The sequence below is a fragment of the Chelonoidis abingdonii genome, chromosome 15 (genome assembly GCF_003597395.2).
Source record: "Chelonoidis abingdonii isolate Lonesome George chromosome 15, CheloAbing_2.0, whole genome shotgun sequence".
Classification (NCBI taxonomy): Eukaryota; Metazoa; Chordata; order Testudines; family Testudinidae; genus Chelonoidis; species Chelonoidis abingdonii.
In genome coordinates, this window is record NC_133783.1 from 16,883,119 (window position 1) to 16,908,438 (window position 25,320).

General features: G+C 41.6%; 1 protein-coding gene across 6 annotated transcripts in view; it reads right to left on the reverse strand.

Annotated features, from left to right (window-relative positions):
* The window catches only part of ANK3 (ankyrin 3), a 548,067-nt gene that overhangs the window by 238,278 nt on the left and 284,469 nt on the right, over positions 1–25,320 (reverse strand). For 5 of the 6 annotated variants that reach the window (XM_032786555.2, XM_032786562.2, XM_032786559.2 and 2 more), the window contains 2 exons: positions 12,801–12,886; positions 3,310–5,553 (listed from right to left, as the gene is read on the reverse strand). In XM_032786555.2, the coding sequence (XP_032642446.1) occupies positions 12,818–12,886 (69 nt within the window). In that variant the 3' untranslated portion in view covers positions 3,310–5,553; positions 12,801–12,817. Of the gene's footprint in view, positions 1–3,309; positions 5,554–12,800; positions 12,887–25,320 lie in introns of those variants that run through there. The other variant, XR_012657046.1, reaches the window with a different exon arrangement.

Genomic DNA, 25,320 nt, shown 5'->3' on the forward strand with positions numbered 1-25,320 from the left:
ATTGAAGTAAATAGCAAAACTTGTATTGACTTCGGGGCAGAGGGGAGGGGGGCAGGATTTTACCCTTGAAACTAAAAGCTGCTTGAATAATGAATGGATTTTAGCATGAGGAAAGACCATAGGGGCAGCCAATTGCATGCAGCTCTTTTAAATGTAAAGTGCATCTTGTGGAGCCCCCCTATACCCTCCCCGACTCTCCACCAATCAGACTGGGGGAGGGGGAGGGAGCTTGGGACTTCTGCCCTACAGTGGGGCGGTGGGGTGTGCCTTCCAGGGCTTGAGGCTTCTTCTCCGCCCTGAGCCCGAGCAGGCATGCCCAGCTCTCAAACTTTTGAAGATTATCGTATGCAGCTCGCAGGGTCAGTAAGTTTGGTCACCACTGCTCTAAAGATATATTTCACTGTATCACAGTCCTGTCCCTTGGACAGAGCAGATTGAATATATTATTTATTTTTTGCAAATTCAGGGGGCAAATGAATTGTTTTGGAACAACATTCAGGGCCAAATCTTGGATCCCTAGGCATAGTTGAAATGACGGGTCGTGCAGGGGATAGCTGTCCATGAAGTAGGGAGGGGAACAGAATCCTTCCCAGCCCCAGGGGCATACAGTTATACAAGTGTAGGACTGGAAGGGACCTCAGAAGATCATCTAGTTCAGTCCCCACACTCAAGGCAGGACTAAATAATAACTAGATCATTCCTGGCATCACAGCGCATCAGAAAAGCTGCAATTGCAGCTCAGAAGGTGCTGCATTATCTTAAAAGGCAGTTTTGGTGGTTGAATCTATGTAGTCAGGAATCAACAGCCAGAGCTGTGTTTTCTTTGGCCTATCCCAAATTGGTTGAAAACATTGGAATAGAACATTTTTCGCTGAGATGTTCAATTTCACCGAAGTTCTGAGATAGACTTGTCTGGTTTCCTGCCGGCTTTCCTTCCAGTGAACCTCCCTGACAGTAGGGACTCATGGGCTTCCAGCTGCAATACTCCATTCCCTTTCCACAAAGAATTTGAAAATATTTGGGTTTTGGTCCAAATTGGAATAAAACCAAATTTCAAAACATCAAAATCCTTTGCAAAAGTGGAATGAGCTTTTTTCTGCTCTGCTATAGCATTTATAGAATGTTTTATCTGAGGAAGGACAATCCTGTTTGTTTAAAATAAGAACCTTTCAGCTACAGAGGGGTTTTTGTTTTTTAAGTTTCAGGATAGTTTTGTTAAGGTGCTTCCGTCTCTTTTCTCTAGTGATAGGTAAACTTCACTAGGTTCATGTAAGCATTGAGATGGTTAGGTAAGTGTATCGCAAATGCCCACAGCACCTTCCCTACTTGGATCTGATTCTTGTGTCTTCCAAGCTTTGTTCTTCAAAGGAGAAACCCTCCTCCCCTATTCAGGTAGCTCCCCTTCAACAGAGTTGTCCCAGTGTCCTCAAAGAAGATGACAGGGTCCAGCTAAACTTAAAACAACAAAGCTCCAATTTATTGCTTTTCTTTCCACAACTCCACCCTTCGGCCCCCCTCAATGATACGCTGATTTATTTATGGTGATAAATTGAAGTTTGCTGTTCACATAACCTCTACATTTAGAGTATAAAGATCAAACAATATAAGGGTTGTTTTCATGCAGAACTGTGGATCACTTCCTGATTGGCTGTACTGCATTTTAATACAGTTGAACAGTATATTTCTTTGTGAATGAGCTGATAACATGACAGGTCAGGTCAGCCTGTTCTCTCATTGTAGAGACCCAGATTAGAGAATGGAACTGGCTTGAAAGGCATGTGAGCCAACAGATGCTAGCGACGCCTCAGAGTTGGCAGGTTGACAGTTCTCTTCTAAATTCTTCTCATTGCATTTGTGTGTGTGCGTGCACGCACACGCACACACACAAAATCTTTCCGTTCTGTATATACAGCCCAGAACCCTACTGAACCTGTGACAGTTTCCCCAAGTTGCTGTCCCAAAATTGAGCTCTGATTTTCCACAGTCTTGCATCTTTTGTAGAAATCAGAATGGCAGCATTTTTCACTCACTGTGCCCTGGTGTAAATGATTGCACAAGGTGGAGGACAACAGAGAAACAGGGCTGAGGGCTCTGGTAACTCCTGCTCCAGTTCTAACCTTCTTGTAAATCTGTCTTCTTCTTAACTTTGATGTTGTTTCCAGCTTCTCTGTTGGTTTGAGGCCCAGCTAGTTTCACATGTATATTTTCATATAATTATCTGTCTCAGGAAACAGAACTTCTGTCCACCAAATATAACTAAAGCCCATCAAATAGGAACTCTGAAAGGGGCCTCTGCAGAGAAGAATGGATGAAACACAATCCTGATTGTCATTAGTTCTCTTAGCTATCCTAAGAGAGATAAAGAGGAACTCAAGACTGTAGTGCAGTGGTTCTCAGACTCATGATTGCTGGTGATTAGCATGGCTGTCATGTGCTGGCTCTCTTCTTGGTTTCCATCTTGTAAATATCATTAAAAGATAGCTAGAATGCATACAATACATATTATTTTTCCAAGTAAACAATGACTGTAGTTGTTTCAGGGATGTCATACAATCATGGATGGGAGGGCAAGTGGTCTGCATGATTCTGAAAGGGAGTGAGAGTGTCTACAAGACAATCTCTTTACAAGGCAGATACGGTTTAAGCTATGGTCTATCTACGTTATGAAAGGGTCTGAGAATCCTTGCTCTTGTGGGTAGATTGCTACTGACTAGTGAAGATGATGATATTGGAATAGCACAGAGTCACACAGGACTTGGACCTCACTAATAACTACTTGTGCTTCAACAGATTAAGTGATGACGGTGATAGTTACCCTTCAAATTCACTGGGGTGATAAGCAGAGGTATTTGAATATGGCAGCAGTAAATGTCATGATCAGGGGTGGCTCCAGGCACCAGTGCAGCAAGCGCGTGCCTGGGGCGGCAAGCCGCGGGGTGCGGCATGCTGGGCACTGTGAGGGCGGCAGTCAGGCAGCCTTTAGCGGCATGCCTGCGGGAGGTCCGCCGGTCCCACAGCCTTGGTGGCAATCCTTCGGCGGGTATGGGATTGGCAGATCACCTGCAGAACCGCCGCTGAATCTGCAGGACCAGTGGATGTCCCGCAGGCGTGCCGCCGAAGGCCGCCTGACTGCTATGCTTGGGGTGGCAAAAAACATAAGAGCTGCCACTGGTTATGATTGGGGTAGAATATGTACCACAACACATGATGTCTAAGAATTATAAAGAACATTTCATTTATTGCTACAGCTTCCAAAATTTCCAGCCATAACCTTAAAATATTGACAAAGATAATATTTAATGTTAGCACATCAACTTATAAACAGGTAAGAACAGATCCTTAGCTGGTGTAAACTGGCAGAACTCCACTGAAGTCAATGGAACTATCCTAATTTATTCCAAGTCAGGATCTGGCCCAGAATTTGGAAAGATGAAGAAAATGGTGTAATGCATGAAACACCAGTAATGCAAGTTAGTGACAAATATCTCATTTTTAATACTGCTACACCAGGTAAAAGGGAGTATGTGAATATTGTAAATAGATCAGTTATTTATGGTAAAATAATTAAGAATGTCACAAACAATAGAGTCAATTGATTGATGGCATGTAACACAGTGTCCAAAAGGATGGACCCAGTATTGAGTAGATTCATGGTGGTTTATGCCATCATGCTGGCACTATTATGATGATCCATGATATATAATGTCCAGGAGGTGTGTGTATGATCTACAGAGGATCAGTGTGATTATGAATGTGTTGAGAATGAAACTGGTTTGTCAGTAGTATTTTTATTGGGTCTTGATTATGTGAAATAGAGTAAAAGAGGGTACCAGAGTTATGTATGAGAGGAGATTGTCTTTAACTTGTGACATTGGTCAAATAACACTGGTTTTAACACAGTCCTTTCCCTAGTGTTATTTGTGTTTTATAAATGGAATAATCCAACAGGTGTGGGTAGCAAGGCTTTGCCTAATTTAGTCGAGGATGTGATGCATGATACATTGCCCCTCTGTGGCCCACTTGGGAAAAGCATGCCAAGCAATGGCCGGGCTCACTGGTGACATACAAAGCAAACTGAATGGGATAGAATGAAAAGGGCTGGGATAATTAATGATTGGCATTCTGAAGACATGATTTTAAAAGGTATAATAATACTGCAAAATACACATTATTGAAGAGTTTTAACACAATTTATTTTATGCTTAAATAATCAGCTAGATCATCCAGTGTATGTTGTTTTCATACATAATTAGAGCTATTATCAATGAATGTTGTTTTCATATGAATATAATCAACAAATTAAAGTATTTCACCAAAATCCAAATAAAAATGCCTTTTAAAACACAGCAGCCTTAACAACCTATTATTACACTGCTAGAATGATTACAGATGATTGGCTTACTGAAAGATTCTACATCTTATAGCCAGTACACGATACAGTAATAATTTTACAGCGTGCTGCCAGTCTATTAGCTAATAATTTCTCTTCGGTTCATTTTAAAATATCCCAAACTTGTGCTTTATAAGAGCACCAACCCAGTTCTAAAGTTGCAAGCATTACCCCCATTATAAAGCAAGAACAGATAGCAACCCCTCCCCATAATGCAACTACTGTATATGGTATGTTGTTAGGTCATTTCATTGAAAAATTGGCAACAGCAACAAATATTAGATGAAGGGCCTTGTGTTTACAGATAAAATCCTATTTATCATGTTGCAGTACAGTGTTTGCAAAACTGGAAAAGATTTAATCAAAATAAGGTGAAACATGCATCAAAATATTAGTACTCTGAAGAAAAGTTTTCACAGAACTACAGAATTCCTCATTTTGGGAATCATTTAAATTTGCAGCAGATTTTAAAGATTTTTTTAAAATCAAGCTAGCATTTTTGCATATACAAACATTATAATTGCTAATATACAAGAATCTGTGAAGATACACCCAGAATATCCTTGTAGGTGTAGCCATTTGAGACACCTAGCCTGCTCAATGCATTTGCAATATTCTGTTTGTGATCTAAGAGGCAGTGCCTTATCAACATTTATTCTATTTTCTGTTAGAATTTATACAGTGTTATTTATTTACAGCAAAACTATTGATGTTTAAAAAAGAAAGAAATAGTGTTTTATACCCTGACAGTTTGGGTCCAAGAAAAATAAGGCGAGCTGTTGTGGATTTAGTAATTTTAGTGTCTTTCCATGTTTTAGCCATTTCATCTTCTTATATCCCCTCTGACCACAGGAATTTATTTCTTTTATGATGACATCAAACTGCTTGAAATAAAGCTGTTAACAGCATGGCAATCTTGTATATACACTGCATTGTTAATTGCACACACTCCAATCCTGTGAATGAAAATGAATTTCCATGCTCTGTAAATTGGCTCATGCTAAATTAAATTTTTATTGTTTTTTTTTTTTTTGCATAAAAACCATGCGGTTAATGTGTGGAAGCAGCAAACACACGCACACTTGTATCAGTGAATGTTTAATTCCTGTTGATTTTTCTTCCATAGTGTCTGTCTCAAATACTGGCAGTAAAAGCACACAATCCTGTGGAAAAAAGACAGCACAAAATGGTTTCAGAATATCTCATCAGAATCATGTTCATACACTTTTGCAATACAAAAAAAAATCTAATGAATCTTATAGTATGCTGTAAAAAAAGGTTAAATACGGCAGTTTTTAATGAAGTTAGTTGAATTTCCAGGATGAAGGTATAAGTCTGTCAACATATGGTATGCTCCTGATGAAGTGGGTTGCAAAATGTTTGGAACACATTACATTTAATTACAATGAAGAAGTTAACAGCTTTTCAAAAATGTCTGAGAAATATATGCTAGCAGAGATAGCAACATTTCCAGAATGACAGTGCAACTCCAATATCATCACTTTTCTGTGTGTGGCAATCGTCCACATTATGGCCCAGATCCTGCACTCATTGCACATCCAGAATTCCCACTGACTAGGAGAACAAGGCATGTAGAATCAGACTTTATGAGGCTACATGTAATGGAAGTGTGTTTAGACTAGGAATTAAATGGACATATCACCTTGTGGCTTAATTTGGTGGATAAGAATAGTATAGATATGAAAGAAATGCAATTCATGTTCTCTTGCCTATTTGAAAATCGTCATAAAATTCTGCATATAGTGATAGTAACTATCATCTACCTAAGAAGTTTGTTAAATCTGTCATCCAAGAGCAATGGAAGTGCATCACAGCTGATGACAGTGCTGTAATCCCATATTAATGACAGATAAAAATGCAATAAAAACATGCTAACACATCATGAACTGAAAGAAGCCAACCGTTCTTCCTAGCAACTGAATGTAGAAAAGCTTGTTTGTCTTTCTAAGCGCTGTTTAAACACTGACTGTGGGATTCAGAGACTAGCATGTACATGTCTGTTTATTAAATCAGGTCACAGGTCCATGCACATTCCAAAGCAGAGCACTCTCTTTGTCCTTTTATGGTAAAACAATGTGTCCTTACCCATGTATGTTGTCTACATAAGTCTATCCCTTGCTCTGAAGCTCGAGGTCTATGTCTTGCTGGTACAAGCAGATCTCAGTGAAAGTCACAATTTTAATTTCACAGAATTTCACATGAAAATTTTCAGCATTTAATGTCTATGCATAATTCAAATTTTGCTTTATTTTCAATGTTGAAAAAGCCATTTTTGCCTCAAAAACTTGCAAATATACATTTTTGCATATTTTCAGTGTGAAAGCCATCTTTGCTCAAAACCAGTCCCTTTCTTCATCTGTTTTTGCTCAAAGACAGATCCAAATTCCCTGATAACGTACCATCTGTGAAAATGAACCTAGTTTGAGTTCATAATAAAATATTTAAATGTTTGAATTTTCAAGTCTTAACATTTTATTTTGCTTAATCTGTACTCCTCTCGTTGCAAGCTCTTCATTATGGAACATCAACAAAGGGCACAGATCACATCTATAATTCACCTCTGTGTAGAGACCCATTTTCATTTTTTTCTGAATTAGTGGCCAGGTTCTAGCTATGATCAACTACATACTGGAAATCACGTGGGAAAGCTATAACAGTTCACAGTAAATGTGAGTGGATTTGTTTTCTGAAGAGCTCACTAAGTAGGTCAGGATGGATTAGGCAAGAGTTGCTTTATAGGGTATTATTTTATTTAAAATTGAATACCCGCACCATGCTATGTATTCATCCTATGGCAATGGCATTGCATCACACTTACACGCTAATAGGTTCTTGCTGCATCCCATACCACGTAAGGAATATTGGGCTTGATCCTGCATTCCTTCTAAACCTGATATTCCCACTGGTTTCAACAGGGGCAAGGGCATGGTTTTTTAGGTGTATAAGGAGAACTGTCATGCAGATCTAATCTGCCTGTTGACAGGGACGACAGATACAGGAAAATCCTAGATAGATATATAGGAGCAGACCTTTCAGCTGGGGCACATTTTCCTACAATCAAGTCCTTCTCTGTGGCTTGCCTTCTACAGAGTTGTAAGTAAGCCAAAACTCCACAAGTGAGAAAGGGTTTCATTAAGAACATTCATTTTCTTTGTACCTAAACATTGTATGAATACGTTCTGCAGACACACTGTGAAGTGGTATTAGTTCTGTTACCATAATTTGGATGTTTCAAAATAAACACGTCAATTCAGAAATGGTGTTAGGCTGGCAGTTGGTTATTAGGCTGCCAAGAAAAAGCGAGTACAGTAGAACCTCAGCGTTATGAACTGGCCAGTCAACTACACACCTCATTTGGACCTGGAAGTACAAAATCAGGCAGCAGCAAACACTCCCCCTCACCCCCTCCAAAAAGCAAATACAGTACAGTACTGTGTTTAAACATAAACTACACCTCTACCCCGCTATAACGTGACCTGATATAACAGGGGTTCACATATAGCACAGCAGCAGCGGGGCTCGGGCAGTGCTTTAAAGGGTCCGGGGCTCCAGCTGCTGTGGGGAGCCCCGAGCCCTTTAAATCACCGCTGGAGCCCTGCTGCTGCTACCCCGGGGCTGCGGCAGTGGGGCTCAGGCCTCGCTTTAAAGGGTCTGAGGCTCCGGCTGCTGTGGGGAGCCCCAGGCTCTTTAAATCACCGCTGCAGCCCTGCCACCACTACCTCGATATAACACAGTTTCACCTATATCACGGTAGGGATTTTTAGCTCCCCATGACCACGTTATATCGGGGTAGAGGTGTACTAAAAAAATAAAGGGAAAGCTGCATTTTTCTTCTTACAGTAAAGTTTCAAAGATGTATTAAGTCAATGTTCAGTTGTAAAGTTTTGAAAGAACAACCATAACGTTCTGTTCAGAGTTACAAATACCTCCACTTCCAAGGTGTTCATAACTCTGAGGTCCTACTGCAGTCAGGTTTGAGATGCCTGCTCTTCAGAGGCTGGATCCTGTGAAGTCCTGAGTGCTGTGGCCCTGATCCAGCACTTAAATATGTGATGAACATTAAGTATGTGTATAGCCCAGTTGAAATCAATGAAACTATTCACATTCTTAAAAATTCAGCACGTGCCCTTCTGAACTGAAGCCAGATTGTCCAGGACCTCACAGGAACAAGGCCCAGAGCTAATGAACCTTGGGTTGGGTACATTTATAATCATTGCAGAGAACCACTGGCCATCTGGAGATGACTTCATTCTTCCTCTATTTTATCTTTAGAATGACATTGGGATTAGTTTTACAGATGCTATTTATTCTATTCTGTATCTCTACAGTCAATCCTGTATCAGGCTGTGTAGAGAAAGAGACTGCTTGTGGGATGTAGGTTTAAGGATTAAAAATACCCTAAACAAAGCTAAGGAAAATTCAGGGATAAAAATACCCTTGTACTGTATATGCATAAAATGGAGGCCTGATTGAATAAAGCTGTGACTAACATCAGCCATTTGATGCAAAACAAAGCACCACACAGAATGTCCTTTTCTTCATTTATAATCAAGTTTGCTACATTTCTAGACAAAATAATCCTGCTGGTTTCATAATTAGCAAAGTAATACAGAGGAATTGCAGTAATGACCATTTAAATTTGGCATAGGTTTTATTTCAGCAGCATCTACAAATCGTCAGCTGTTTTGTTATAATTGTAAAGGGCGGATCCATAAAATTCATAGGAAACATTTGGTAAGGATTATTTGTTGATGTATGTTTAGACTTTTTACTGAATTTTACAAGGACATTGGCTTTCATAACACTCAGATCATGTGTCTGAGGGTACGTCTACACTACGGGATTATTCCAATTTTACATAAACCGGTTTTGTAAAACAGATTGTATAAAGTCGAGTGCATGCGGCCACACTAAGCACATTAATTCGGCGGTGTGCGTCCATGGTCTGAAGCTAGCGTTGTTCTTTCCGGGCGTTGACACTGTGGCGTAGCTATTCCATAGCTATCCCATAGTTCCCGCAGTCTCCCCGCCCTGTGGCAATTCTGTGGTTGAGTATCCCAGTGCCTATGTAGGCAAAAATCAATTGTGCCGGGTGGGTTCTGGGTAACTTTGTCACTCGTCCTTCCTCTGGGAAACAATGGCAGACATATACAAATCTTTGCCGGCGTTTTTTTCCCGTGCGATCCCTGGTCAGACTGCATAGCACGGGCACCATGGAGCCCGGTTCAGCTTTTTTATTTACTGTCACCGTAGGTGTACTGGATTGCCGCTGGACAGAGGCGTTTACTGCATATGATACACAAGCAGATCTCGTTTGCTTTTGCTATGATATGCGAGAGATGGTTATCAGTCGTTCTGTACCGTCTGCTGCCACTGTAATTGGCAATAGATTGACGGTTATCTGCGTTCTGTACTATCTGCTGCATTTCAATTGGATGCCCCTGGCTGAGGCTCGGCCAGTGACGCAAGGCAAATGGAACTGACTCCCAGTCAATCCACTCCTTTCATGTTCGTAAAATAGAGTCAGTTCCCTTGCTAGAATATGGGGCAAGTTACTAGAGAATCAGTGTCTATTCGAGAGCCACAGCTGCTCCTGTCAGATACCGCAGAAATGATGAGCTGCTGCCATTCACAGGGGGTGCCCTGCACAACCCTGCCCGTTGCTTCCTCCTCTTCCCAACTTCTGGGCTACCGTGGCAGTGTCACCCCCCCCCATTTGTGCTCATGAAGTTCTAAAGATGCAGAATAAGAAACAGTGACTTTGTTAGTGAAGATAAATGAAGGGGAGGCAGCCTCCCCGTTGCTATGACAGTCCAGAGGACATTAAGCAGTGCAGGGAGAGTTAGCCTCAAGCATCCTGCTGCTCATATAGTCGCAGGCAGATACAGATCTTTCTTTTAACATGAAGGGAGGGGCTGATGGAAGCTCACCCTTCAGTTGCTTATGATTAGGATCGGTTACCCGCCGTTCTGTCCCATCTTACTGGAATGACCAAGAATTCATTCCTATTTTTACCAGGCGCCCCTGGACAGCCTCACGAGGCCAGCCAGGCGCACTTCCGGGACTGATGGTTGCGATGGATAGCAGTTATCATATCTGTACGTCTGCCACCGGGGGAGGGATACAGATCGGGTACTGCTCGTTCACTTGACTGCAGCTCAACGTCTAACACCAGCATTCAGTAGACATTAGACTGGTTTGACATGAAAAAAGTCAGAAACCAATTCTTTCCTTTTCTTTTCACGGGGCGGGGAGGAGGGTAAATGACGAGATTTACCTGAACCACACCGGCAATGTGTTTTTGACCTATAGGCTGGAGTCAGCAGAATGGCAACTACTTTTCGGAGACTGCTTTGGACTGTGGATATGTGGGTTCCTCAGTACCCCCTCCCTCCCTCCATGAGCGTACATTTGATTCTTTGCCTTTCCATTACGCTGTAAGCAGCATTGTGTGCTTGGAGATTTTTTAAACGCTTTGGCATTTCGTCTTCTGTAATGGAGCTCTGTGGAACAGATTTGTCGTTCCCATACGTGATCAGTTAAGTATCAGACGGGGTAGCCGTGTTAGTCTGGTCTGTAAAGCAGCAAAGAACTCCTGTGGCACTTATGCCTAACGACGTTTTGGGATGAGCTTTCGGGTGAAGTGGTTGAATACAACGCATCTGACTCTAACCTCAGACACGAGACAAACACCTAAAATCATACAGCTTCCTCAAACTACATACCTGCTGAGGAAATAGTAACAGATCCTAAACAGAGCCGACGTGTCCCCCAGAAGCCTCCTCTGCAGACAACCCAAGGGGGAAGAAACTACAGGACTCCTTCTGGCCATCAATACAGTCCCCAGCTAAACCTCAACGCATTTCAGGGGCTAACACCATCCTGACAATGACCCAACTTTTCAAGGCCTTGGGTGGCATGTTAGTCCTCACCCACAGACAACCTGCAACTTAAAAACTTTCTCACAGTAACGCTGCACACTGACATCATACTCTAGCCAGGAACCAATCCATGCAACAAACCTCAATGCATCTCTGCCCACATATCTCCCAGCGGATAACCATCACAGGACCTACCGATCAGCCACACCATCACTGGTTCCTTCACCTGCAATCACCAATGTAATATCGCATCTATGCCGCAATGCCCCTCTTGCTATTGTTCATCGGCAACTGGAGTCGCTACGGGGAAAAGATAAATGGAGACAAATCATTTTTTAGGCAATGGCATATACCAAAAACTGTAGGAGGACGCACCTTCAACCTCCTGCACACTATAGCCAGGACTTAAAGTGGCCAATCTGGCAGCACAAAACTTCAGGACCAGACTTCAGAGAAATGCTGAGTTCAGTTCATCTGCAAATTTACATATCGCTCAGATTAAACAAAGGACTGTGAATGGGCTGCAAATACAGAACAGTTTTCTCCTCGCTTGGTTTTCACACCTCAATGCTAGAACAGGGCCTATCCCCCCTTGACTGAACTAACATCAATTATCTCTGCTTGCTTGCATTATATACCTGCCCTGGAAATTTCCACTTACATGCTCCGACGGAAAGTGGGGTATTACACCCGAAACGCTCTGCTCAAAACGTCTGTTAGTCTATAAGGTGCCACAGGATTCTTTGCTCTGATCAGATCCAGTATCTCCCGTACAGTCCATGCTGGAGCTCTTTTTGGATTTGGGATTGCATCGCCACCCGTGCTGATAAGAGGTCCACGCTGGGCAAACAGGAAATGTAATTCAAAAGTTCGCGGGGCTTTTCTTGTTTACCTGGCCACTGCATCTGAGTTCAGACTGCTGTCCAGAGCGGTAACAGTGGTGCACTGTGGGATACCGCCCGGAGGCCAATACTGTCAATTTGCGTCCACACTAACCCTAATCCGATATGGTAATACCGATTTTAGCGCTACTCCTCTCGTTGGGGAGGATTACAGAAACCGATTTAAAGAGCCCTTTATATCGATACAAAGGGCCTCGTAGTGTGGACGGGTGCGCCGTTAAATCGGTTTAACGCTGCTAAAATCGGTTTAAACGCGTAGTGTAGACCAGGCCTGACTGAAAGAAGTGCTTCACTCAAGATATACTATTTCCATTTACTTGTATGCAAGTCAGTTACTTCTCACATTCAAGTCTGATTTTATTAACAGAAATTTTGTTAATTGTGAACTGTATGTGTCCTAGAACCCAACTCCTACAGATCGTTTTTAAAAATAACATCCACGTATTTTGTTCGTATTTGCAGCTTGCGGGCCTGATATTGGATTTTGCAGCTTAAAACAGATGCAGAGGTAGAAGAGAGTTCATCGTTTATACAACGTGCTAATTGGTGCACTAGTACTGTATTTGCTTTAGGCCTAAACAATGGAATGATATTTATCAAACTGACCGTTAAGTGTTCTGCTGTTATGAATAACTCTTCTTCTCCACATGTCTGACTTCTCTCTTTGTCTTAACCTTATAACCTTCTCCCTGCTTCAAAGAAAAGGTACACACATTAACACGTATGCAGAAGGCATTTGGAATTATAAAACTTTTCCAAACAGGTCCCACGTAGCTATAATAGGATAAGTAAAAAGCAGTTAAATCACATCAACACTTCATTTCAAAGTTACACACAATTCAGAGTTAACCATTCTGCTGAGCTGCAAGAACAGGCTGGAAATATCATCTAAAAGTAGAAATCACAGGTTTAAATTTTCAAAAATAGACACTAATTTTGGATGCCTCCGTTATCGGTACCAAACTTGAAATACCTAGAGTTGAGCTTCCCATTGACTTTTGTTAGACTTGTGGGTGCTCAGCATCTCCAGAAAAATCAGACCCATAGGCATCCTAGCTGGGCACTCAGAATTAGTGTCCACTTTTGAAAATTTTAACCATAGTTGTTATGCTGTCTCATAACAACTGTGCTTTAAAGTGAACAGGTTAGTAAAGGAAGAAACATAGCCAACAAAAAAATCCACCAAAGCAGAGCAGCAGAAAAAGCCAAGGAAACTGACAAGCAGTGCATGTGTTATAAATAAGGCTACGATTTTGTCAAGGCTGTTTTTATTAAAAGTCACGGATAGGACATGGGCAGTAGACAATTAATCATGGAAATATACACACAGCAATGCAGTTTTCACTGCATCGGTAGAGAAGCTTTTAAATTGGCTAATAAACTCGAGCTGAAGCCAGAGCCCCACTGCACAGGGCTGAAGCCAAAGCCGGAGCTCCGCTTAGGGTGACCAGACATCCCAGTATTAAGGGCTTTTTCTTATATATGCAACTATATCCTCCCACCCAATGAAAAAAAAAAGTGTCCTGATTTTTTACACTTGCTATCTGCGCCCTGCCACCTGGGCCTGAAGCCCAAGCCTGAGCACACTGCCAAGGGCCGAAGCTCAAGCCCAAGAGGGACTGAAGATTAAGCCAAAGAACTCACAGACATCTCTTGAAATCACAGAACTGTAGTGTTAGTCACAGATTCTTGCCTTTTAAAACAGCAGACTATTAGCCAATGCCATATATATTTCCAAAAGGCATTGTGTTTAGGTTAAGTTGTAGAACCCTGAACAGAATTCTTTGTACCTATGCTAAGCTTTATTGTGGAAATCTACTAATAGTTACACTGTTCCAGCCTTTGTTCTTTGTATGTGAAGATTCTGTCAGAAGTATGATGTATGTTCTGTTAAGGAATGTTATATATGAATTCTGTGTCGGGTGCCATTAGTAGAAAACAGTTCATGACTCTATGGTCTAGCCAGAATATTGACATCCAGAACGTTATTGTGTGCTGGATACAATATGTTAGAGAGGATTTGGACTGATGTCTTTGTATCCTGAAAAACAGGTATGAAGTTAGATAAGAAAAGGGAAATTAAGGTGTGAATCTTCTACTTGGAGTACACAAGGAGACTATATTAAGTCAAATTAAGTTCATACTTTAGGATAGACACAGATGAAATGAAGCTGTGATCATTGCAAGCCTGTTCCCCAGAGTTGGTATCTCCGTTTGGGTTGATTTATCTATGTTTAATAAACTGAATGAGCCAAGTTTTCTGACGTCCTAAACAGTAATGTTTTTCTGGTAAGACTAAAAGACTGAAGAGTTTCACCTGGGGAGGAGGGCATGGCTATTATATGTCTTAACTCAGTTCTATTTTCATTTGCTTCTGTTTTACTGTCAGAAGGGAGACAATACCAGTGATTCTTATGCCATCTGAGCCAAATCCTAAATTCTGATTCTGTTGTTACTCAGAGAAAAGCTCCATTAACTTCAATGAGTTTTTCCTGAGTAAAGACTTAGTTCAAGCTGAGGGCTCAATAGCACCTTTAAGGAACAGTCCTGCATTAAAACAGCCACATTGTCCTGTGCTATTTCTCTTCAGGGATGCAATATACTGCCTTCAGCGCATCCATCCAGCTCTGCTGACCGAGAGAGAGAGAGATGGAGAGGCTTCCCTCCTCCTCATCTCCCCTAGCCACTTTGTGATGACTTGCACCCTACAGGTTACACAGGAAGAGCAGTTCTTATGGTTCAGGGCATAAAAGAAGTGAAATTGGAACTGGCTCCTGCATGGGGCTGTAAGGGCAGACAGAAGCTACTTGCACCCCTCTTTTCCTTCTATTCTCCAGAGAGGTTGGTCCTGAGTAAGGATTTCGGGATTTGGCCTGATGTTCTCTTTTCCACACTGCCAAAATCCAAACATGTTCATGGCAGGCTGAATCCTGAAACTACTTAGTCACATGAACTGTGCCACTGAAGGATTATTCAGATTAGTAAGGGGTTGCAGGATCAGGTCCCCTGTTCACTACAGATAAATCTTTTTTCTGTTTGTGAAGAAATGATACAAAACATATATCAGGTCCAGGATAAAAATGCTAAAAGACAACCAAAATACACATATAAAACTACTTATTTGGGGGGGGGGGGTAAAGATGAGAATTCAGACACAGTCCTAAATGTAAAACAATGTTTATACAAACAAACCCCGGTATCTTTGGGCTGGTCTACACTAGGGGGGGAAATCAATCTAAGATACGCAACTTCAGCTACATGAATAGCGTAGCTGAAGTTGAAGTATCTTAGACTGAGTTACCTACCGTCCTCACGGCGCAGAATTAACGTCCGTGGCTCCCCCTGTCGACTCCACTACTGCCGTTCGCGTTGGTGGAGTTCCGGAGTCAACAGGAGCTCGTTTGGGGATCGATATATCGCGTCTAGATGAGACGCGATAGATCGATCTGAGAGAAATCGATTGCTACTCGCCGATACAGCCGGTAGTGAAGACGTAGCCTTAGTGTGAAAAAGATTTTTGCTGCTAGCACAATGAACATAGACCTTTCTGAAAGTGAACCCTATCAGTAAACATTACAATGGTAAAACCTTGCCCTTCATCCAGATGCACAGCTTGTCAACAATTCAAGCACTTCTCTTTGCCAAGACTTGATGTTAAATTGCAAACATCCAGCCCTTTAGTAGCGCTTTATAGTCAGCACAGCCCTCCTCAACTGTTATTTCTGTTGCCCCCTCCATTACCATTTCACCAACTTTTCTCTCATGTGGGATAACAACACGTCTTATTACTTTCCGGGTCACCTGTAGGAAGCAACACATGAAAAGTATCGATTTTCTTTCCTGATTCTAAAAGGAGAAAGCATGGTAAGAGTAGTTACTTGAATACAAAGACTCCAGAACAGTGCAACTACAATTCATGATTACTTTTCTTGTGATGATGTTCCCTTCTTCATCGGTAAACTGTTCTTCTGTTACTGATTCGCCAGGAATGTTTTTTGCTTCCTCACCCTAAAGAATGTGTTATATGATTAGCAATAGAACCTATATTTCTGCAATGCCCACACATTTGTTTTCACAGCACTCCAAGCAACACACACATGCTAGGTTGGATTTTAAGTAACAAAGTATGTTCAAATGGGTTTCTCTCACATGGATAAGGTGAAACACTTTCTTATAAATGTGCTAATAGCGGTATTTTAGTACATGAAAGGTGTCCTTAAAGCATTTACTGAGTTTCTAACTTGTTTCTTTTAAGCACTAAATCGTGCATCAAACTCCTTGAGCAACAAGTAATTTTTCTATAACATTAGAGCACTGTTGTCTGATTCATGTTCAATGGAAGCAGGAGTTCACAATGGTATAGTCTCTAAACAGACATCCATTAAGCTACAAATGCCAACCACTTATGTACAGGAATTCTAAAATCCAAGTACAGAGTGTAAAATTTGAGATTTTAGAAGAAAAATGCACCTAGCTCACTCAATCAAACAGCCTAAAAGTTCACATGAGAAGAAACATTTCTCACTATTTATAGGATGTACAGAAGTATTTGAAATGAAATCTTGATGAAGTGGAAGCATCTGCCAGCTTGACGACAAGTGACATAGACCTGGTTCATAGCTCACTGAAGTCAATGGAACTCCTTCCATTGACTTTATTGGACTTTTGATGAAGCACATTGCTTGTGAAACCAGCAATACAGAAGACCAATGTAAGTGACTGTTAAAAACAGTTTTCGGTCCTGTTTTAACACTAGCTTAACATCACTGCAAGAATTATGGGTAAATTTTTCAGTAGCACCTAAGTGACTCAGCAGCCTAAGTCTCTGACTTTTAATAGAACTTAGGCATCCACATTAGAAAATTTGGCCTTTCAGGATAACATTTTCAAAAGTGCCTAAGTACCCACACTTGAGTTCCTGAAATAAATAAATATGCATTTTACTTATGCAAAATGGGTATATGAGCATAAAAATGGTACTCAAGTGCACAGTGTATCTATACAATTTACATTTCTAACATGCAGCAACTCCTAACTCCTGGTCCAATATGAACAATGACTAAAAACAAACAAACTCTGCCTGAAAATACAGACTGCACTAAAATTAGTACCAACATTCTCCCACAAGCCAGCCCCATGGGACCAACAACTTTTTCCTTCCTCTCACACATACTCCTCAGAAGGCTAGGGAAAAAACAAAAACCTTGAGTAATGCTCTGAAGGTCAGTAAACTTGGACAAGGAGCACATGCGTGTTCCAAAGCAAAGGCTATTCGCCCTGTCACACTAGCCTTTTCTCACTGATTAAAACTGATGGGCTGTTAACTCTAGCACCTCAGCTGATCTCAACTGCTACAGTATCTTCACATAAAGAGAAGAGCCATCTCTAAAGTGTGCAGGACACAAACCATTTAGGGATTTATAGGGCCAAACCAACATCTTGAATTGCATGTGGACATGAACTAGAAGTTAGTGCAGGTGTCAGAACCTAATACAATAGACTCCCTACAGAAAGCTTGGCTAAATAACTAAGCAGTCATTTTCTGCACTGGCGGAAATTTTCAGATGGGCTGCTGGTGGAGCTCCATGCAGAGTGCACTACAGTAATCCAGTGAAGCTCTAATGAGAAAGAAGAAATCAAAAAACTGGCTTAGGCATAGATTACAAACTGCACATTGAAGTGAGGAATGACAAAATGGCACTCTCATGATGGCAAGTACCCACCTTGGTGGGTCTTTCATTTGCTTTGGTTATCTTTCTTCACCTGCCCTTCTCAAAGGCAAGATAACTTTTTAAGCACGATATGCCCATAGCAAGTAACTGTTGCCTGCTGTGTTGGTGCCCATGGGTCTGGGAGGTGGCAAATGGTTTTACAAATACTCTATGAACTGAAATTTGTGGTGTGTTTTCCAGCCACTGTGTGAAATACAGGGACAACAATACCCTTAAGTTTCAGAGATGAAGCTGGCTGGGAACTGATGGTAGGATCTACTATGCTGGGCAGTTCCGCAACTGTCATTTAGACCAATACATTTTATTTTTTAAACCCATGTTGTCCGTTCCAACGTAAAGTAATTAAAATCCATAACAAAAAGCAATGTGGTTCAATTACAGGGAAGTAGAGACTTAGGAGACCTAAGATGTATTCTCAACTCTAGTGGTCACTTGCAGGGGCACCACTGGGGGTGCGGGGGAAGAGAGAAGATATCTAGCCTCCCCCCCCCCCCCCCCGAGTTTCCTAGGGGAGGTCCACTCATCCTAGCCCCAGACAGAGCTCTTAACTGCAACAGCTTGAGTGTGATATGTGATGAGTTCAAAAGCTGGGAGCAGCACAGCCTTTGGGGCAGGGAGTTTGTTTATAAACAGAGGCAGGGTGATTAAGATAACAAAAGGCTTATCATTAAAGTAAATTAAGGATCATTAGACATGGAAACAAATGGGTAGGGATAAAAGGTGAGAATGGAGAGAGGTTAATAGTGGTGCCCCTCAGGTGTCTGTACTGGGACCAGTCCTATTCAACATATTCAGAAATGATCTGGAAAAATGAGTACACAGTGAGGTGATAAAATTTGCAGATGATACAAAATGACTCAAGATAGTTAAATCCAAAGCAGACTGCGAAGAGTTACAAAGGGATCTCACAAAACTGGGTGACTCGGCATCACAATCGCAGAAGAAACTCAGTGTTGATAAATGCAAAGTAATGCACTTGGCAAAATATAATCCCAACTATACATACTAAATTAGCTGAACCTGTCAATAAACAGAGCTTGGAGTCATTGTGAATAGTTCTCTGAAAACATCTGCTCAATGTGCAGTGGCAATATAAAAAGCTAACAGAAAATTGGGAATCATTAGGAAAGGAATAGATAATAAGAGAAAAATATCATATTGCCTCTATATAAATCCACAGTATGCCAACATATTGAATAAAGCATGCAGATTTGGTCATCTCATCTCAAAAAAGATATATTAGATTTGAAAAAGTTACAGAGAAGAGCAACAGAAATGATATGGGATATAAAGCACCTTCTGTATGAGGAGGACTTTTCAGCTTGGAAAAGAGATGACTAAGGGGGGATGTGACAGAGTATAAAATCATGACTGGCGTGGAAAAACTGAAACAGGAATTGTTATTTACTCCTTCACATAACACAAGAACTAGGGGCCACCAAATGAAATTAATAGGCAGCAGATTTAAAACAAAACAAAAAAGGTATCTGCTCACAGTCAACATGTGGAACTCTTTGCCAGGGGATTTTGTGAAGGCCAAAACTATAACAGGGTTCCAGTAAGAATTAGATAAGTTCATGAAGGATAGGTCCAGCAATGGCTATTAGCCAGGGTGGGCAGGGATCCAACACCATGTTCTGCCTGTCTGTTGCCTCTGTTTGCCAGAAACTGGGAATGGGCAACAGGTCAACCTGATGATTGCCTGTTCTGTTCATTCCCTCTGAAGCACCTGGCATTGGGCACTGTTGAAAGACAGTTTACTGGGCTTGATGGATCATTGGGGGCCATTCTGATGTTCTTATACAGAACCCAGATGTATCTGCTTCTCACTATAACCCACTAGACCCCGCTTTCCTCCCAGAGCTAGGATAGAACTCAGGAGTCCTGATGGGGTCTTTCTCTCCATGGAGTTAGTAATAAAGTAAGACTATACATTAAAATTTTAAACCTAATCAGTATCCCTTAAGTGACTTGCCACAAGATGTCAGAACATGTTGTTATTAGAGCTGAGTGGGTCTAATATTTATTTAATTTTCTTTCTTTTATAAAGGAATTAGATACAGGGCTCCTGTCAAAAAAACTAGAGTTTTTAAATGTCTAAGTAGCCCCAGGAATCACGGTTAAAGACCATCACCTCCCCCAAATCTGAAATGGCGCTCCAAGTCACTTGCCATATGACCTTGGGCAAATCACTTCATTTCTCTGACCCTCTATTTTCTCCCCTTCCCCCATGCTTTGTCTGCTCTATTTAGACTGTATGCAGTGTTAATGTAGCTGTGTTGGTCCCAGGATACTAGCAACACAAAGGGGGTGAGGTAATATCTTTTATTGGACCATTGGTGAGAAAGACGAGCTTACAAGAGCTCTCATCTGAAGAAGAAAGCTGGTCTCTGTCGTCAACTGAACTTGGTCCAATAAAAGATACCACCTCACCCACCTTGTCTCTCTAGTTAGACTGTAAGCATTTTGCTGCTGGGGGCTGTGTGTGTGTGTACAATGCTGAGTTCAATGGGGTCTTGATCTCAGCTAGGGCCTTTAGGCAGTACTGTAATACAAATAACTAATAATAACATCACCATAACTGCCACCATAAAAGTAGGGCTCATAGGAAAGGTAGCCAGCACATGATGCCATGCACATGCCCAGCTGCTCTCAGTTTGCTTTTATACATGTTTCCCTTTTTACTGCATAAACAGGTGGGGATTTTGTCTGTATGTTTAGATATTTTTACATAAATGAATGACACTTACTGTGATCAACTTTGAAACACAACATATCAGTAAATGGGTAGACATTACTACAAGATGATTCAGCTTCAAAGGTATCTTGGGCTCTTAATTAGTTATGTGCTCCTTTAAGCACAATTTAATGATAAATGCAGTGAATACTGAGCAAGTCAGTGTTGATGAAATCCAACTCACAGATTTTTCTTGCTTGTGGGTAGTTAAAATAAATTACAGTAGGGTTCACAGTAGGTAGGGAGATAGATTGGATTGCACTGAATTTTCTAATCCGAAGTAGTTATTAAGAAGGACATTTACTAAAGAAACTTGCCCACTGGGAGTTTTACTTGCTGTTGTCGTGAACATAAAGCAGTGTTGGGTAAGAAAAGCACAATAGATAACCCCACCACAATTGCTCCTTTTTGCCTTGAAAATACAGAACTGGTGCATCCACAGCAGAAGTGAAGAGTAGATTCTTTCTGCTGCAACATGTTTGTATAAAGCTTTATGTTACCCATGACCATTTTAAATCTCTGTCACAACATGAAGAGCTTTAGAAAAGCAGGAAGAAAAACTTCATATAGTACATTCATGATTAATGGAAGCTCAGTTATATCCTGGGGAATTGTACTGAACAAAGTTGTGATCCACATGCCCCAGCTTCAGAGTACAATGAAGGGAATGCTGGCTGGCTTTGCAAACCAGCTCTTTGTTACCATACTAGCTGGAGTGCAGTCCCTCCAAAGCCAGCTGACATCCTCTTTGCTGCTCTCCAGGGTAGGAGACCCAGGGAGCAGCATTTTGTTTTCTTTTTAAGTCTTCCAACCAGCCCTATTCATTTTCTGAACTTTTATTTACAGATTGTGTGTGTTCTCACGGACCTCCAACTTAACGGGGTTATACAGTCAATGCTGCAGTAATGTGCCTAAGCTTGCTCTTTTCTTTTATGTTTGCTTTGTTGTTAGAAGGATAATGGTTAATTTTGTTTTGTTTCTATTTTATCTGTTGTTTCTAATGGCAGGGAAGAAGGGTGTAGCTGAATCTCTGTGACCCACAAGAGTAAAACGGAGGATAAAAGCAGAAGGAAATAGACGATGTAAAAAGATCCTTCAAATATTACATTTTTGCAAAAGGCTGGGGCAGATGACTCCATAGCAGCAGCAGCAGCTCCTCTAAGATGCCCTGAGTCCTGTTCTCCCACTAACCAAACCCATCATCAACACCTAATCCTGCCAGTCTCAAGATTAAGAACATAAGAACGGCCATACTGGGTCCAGGACCGGCTCTGGCTCCAAGCAAAAAAAGGAGCAGGGCCACTGGAGCAGCAAAGCAGAGGGGGAAAAAAAAAAACAGCACGGCTGGAGCGGCAAACCTGGGGGGCGGGGAAACGGGACAAAACAAAAAAACAGCGCAGCTGGAGCGGCAAAGCGGGGGCGGACAAGGCACGGCTGGAGTGGCAAGTGGGGGGGGACAGGACGTGGCTGGAGAAGCAAAGCGCGGGAACAACAACACAAAAATGAGCAGCAAGTGAGGGGGGGGAGGACAACACAAAAACGGTGCGGCTGGAGCAGCAAAGCCGGGGGTGGGGGAGAACAACACAAAAACGGCACGGCTGAAGCAGCAAAGCTGGGAGAGAAACAACGTCGCAGGCGGCAAAACGGGAAAAACAAAACAAAAAAACTTACAGGGCGGCTGGAGCCAGGGGACTCCCTGTGCTGCAGAGTGCGTGCTCAGTCTAGTGTGGGGGAGGAGGGAGCGGGGGGAGAGAAGGGAGGCGGCTGGCGCTTCAGCGGGGCACTCGCCAGGTGGCCTCAACTGCCATGCTGCCTGCTGGGAGGACTCTGTGCCACTTCGGTCAGCAGGGAGGGAAGGACGCGGCTGCCCTGTCGAGTTTGCTGCAGGGCGCTCCCCTCCTCCGCCCCTTACAGGGTGGCCAGAGCAGCGAACCAAAAAAAAAAAAAAAGCAGCTGTGCCACCTAGGATTGTGCAGAAGCCGCCCAGTAGAATCTGCCGCCCCAAGCACAAGCAAAGGTCCATCCAGCCCAGTATCTTGTCTTCCGACAGTGGCCAATGCCAGGTGACCCAGAGGCAATGAACAGAGCAGGTAATGAGCAAGTGATCCATCCCGTTGCCCATTTCCAGCTTCTGGCAAACAGAAGCTAGGGACACCATATCTGTCCATCCTGGCTAATAGCCATTGATGGACCTTTCTTCTATGAACTTATCTAGTTCTTTTTTGAAGATTCACATTCTTGCAGTTCTTAAGCAGCAGCTGTATCTTGTGGTCTCAAGTTTATGCGGCTGTATTGCAAAAAACAAATACCTCATTAAGGTCATTTTCACTGGTGGGTTCTGCCTACTTGGGGAAGCTTCTTTAATCAGATTCTGCAAGTCTGTCACCTATGCTGACTCTTACAACTGCTCACAGATGTACTGCTAAAGCTATAGGAAAGTGACCTGGTAAACTTAAGTGCAGAGCTGAAAAGAAGAAATGCCTCTGTTGGGGGCAGCAAAGTGATTTGAGATTGAGAACTTGATGATGCAGAAAAAGCTCTATCTACATACAGTGTGATTATAATGAAAATAAGCAATTTGACCTGTTATGATTTTACTTTTATGTTCTGACTTGTTAAAATAAACCAGTAACTTCAATAATTTCCAAAACACTGACATTGTCACATCATGGATGAGGCTGGGGTGGGGGAAATTTAGAGCACATAGTTACTTTCTTATTCATATTGGGTGAAAGTCACCCCACTAGAGAAAGCCCTCTCATGGCTGAATGCATAATGTAAGCCCCTGATGCACGGGTTGATGTGGAGCACAGGGCCAGGTGCACTGGGTGAAATTCACCTGTAATTCTTGCCACCTTTAGGTTGGTTATATTTTCACTTTCCATAAATAAGTCTCCCCTGAGTAATAAGATCACAAGAGCTGCTGGTTTTAGCTTTGTAATAAACTGCTGCATTACTGAAGACTAAGACAAACACCCTTTAGAACCAACTACTTGTTTTCTCACTTCACTATCAAGAAGAATGGAAGAAAAAGAGCCCTGGTTTCTGAATATTTTTGGAAGAAAACACAGAACATCCACAACAATGTCAAGAAGTAAAGGGAATAAAACTTGCAAAATGATGTGAAATTTGAATATCTTGTACAGAAATTAGGTTTTTTTTTCATTAAAAAATGGTTGTGAAGTGAAATGCAGATCTTTCACACAACTTTCTGCAAGAAACTGATTCAATAATTTTGTTTCTTTAGAATTGTTAAAAAGCATAAAAATGAGTCACTAATTATTAAATTCATTGGGGTTTGGATCTGCCTTTAAATTTTATATATTACATTATAAATGTTATATATTTGTATATTTTATGGCTAAAGCTTCTATTTTCACCTTGTGTGTTAATTGCCCATACTCCTGCACCTCTTTTGTGAGTCCTAGTCACCAAATGATAAACAGGGAAAGGGAAAGGAAAAAAATTCTCTACAATTTTGAGATTAGTCCATGATCTGGTAATATGGGGAGATGTGTCTTACATATTTTGTCTAAATGTATGGTCAAAGCCTGTAAAGTGCTACGTACGGGTGTTGAGTTTGAGAATGCTCAGCACTTCATGAGATTGTGCTCTTCAATCGTACTATCCTTGGGACAGGGAAATGACTTTCTCCATGTTTTGAACAGAGCACAGAACAATAACTGTACATAGCAAATAATAAGTAATAGCAATAACAACAACATATAAAGGAACAAAACAGAAATAAAGAAATGAGAAAGTCAATAAAGTAATTTAGTCCTAACGTTACCTGTGGAATCATCCAGTGAATTCTTTTTCCACAAGACTGAATTTATCATTAGTCCAGGGGTGATCAAATTTCACCCCGTGGGATACATAGGAACCTCTATTGCTTTTTATGTAGCAATGAGACAGTAATCAATATAAACTACAATAAAAAATATGTCACACGTGGAACCCTCTGCAGCAGCTATTCCATCATGGAGCAGCCAAGCCTGTAATCATCTGCTTTCATTTGCTATTACTGATATGGATAAATAGGACTGAATCAAGATATGGACCCAACACTAAGAGCCAAATCCTGAAATCCTTAACCAGTTCTGACTCAAGAAAAACTCCTAATGACTTCAATGGAGTAAAAAGTGAACAAGCATGTCCAGGGTGTCCCTATTTGAAGATAACGCACTACTTGCTCCAAACAATAATATATCGGATAAATAGTACAATGGGCCAGGCGAGTAGTCTGAGGCAGCATGATGTAATTGGAAAAGAGAACATTGGCCTCTCTGGGGCAGTTCAATTCTAGAACTTGAATTTTTGGTACTTAAAAAAAAAATATTGCCCCAGTCTCCTATTTCTACCTATGGCCTCTAAAACAGCTAACCAGTGAGAAGTGCTGAACAGAACACAAAGGGAGGGAAGGAGGGGAGGAATTCTTTTCTGTACAATAGCCTTTCAAGCTACTGCAGCAGCGTAAAAGAGCCATTAAGAGCTCAGGATCTGGCCAGGGGACAATCTTTGTGCAATGCAGCTTACACTGCCCTATGATGCCCTCACAACAACAGACCAGTGTGAAAACAGGAACAACATTCTTATTCCTCTCTGGCTGCATCGAATACTTCAGATTATAATTACTGCTGTATCGTAGGGATGTACT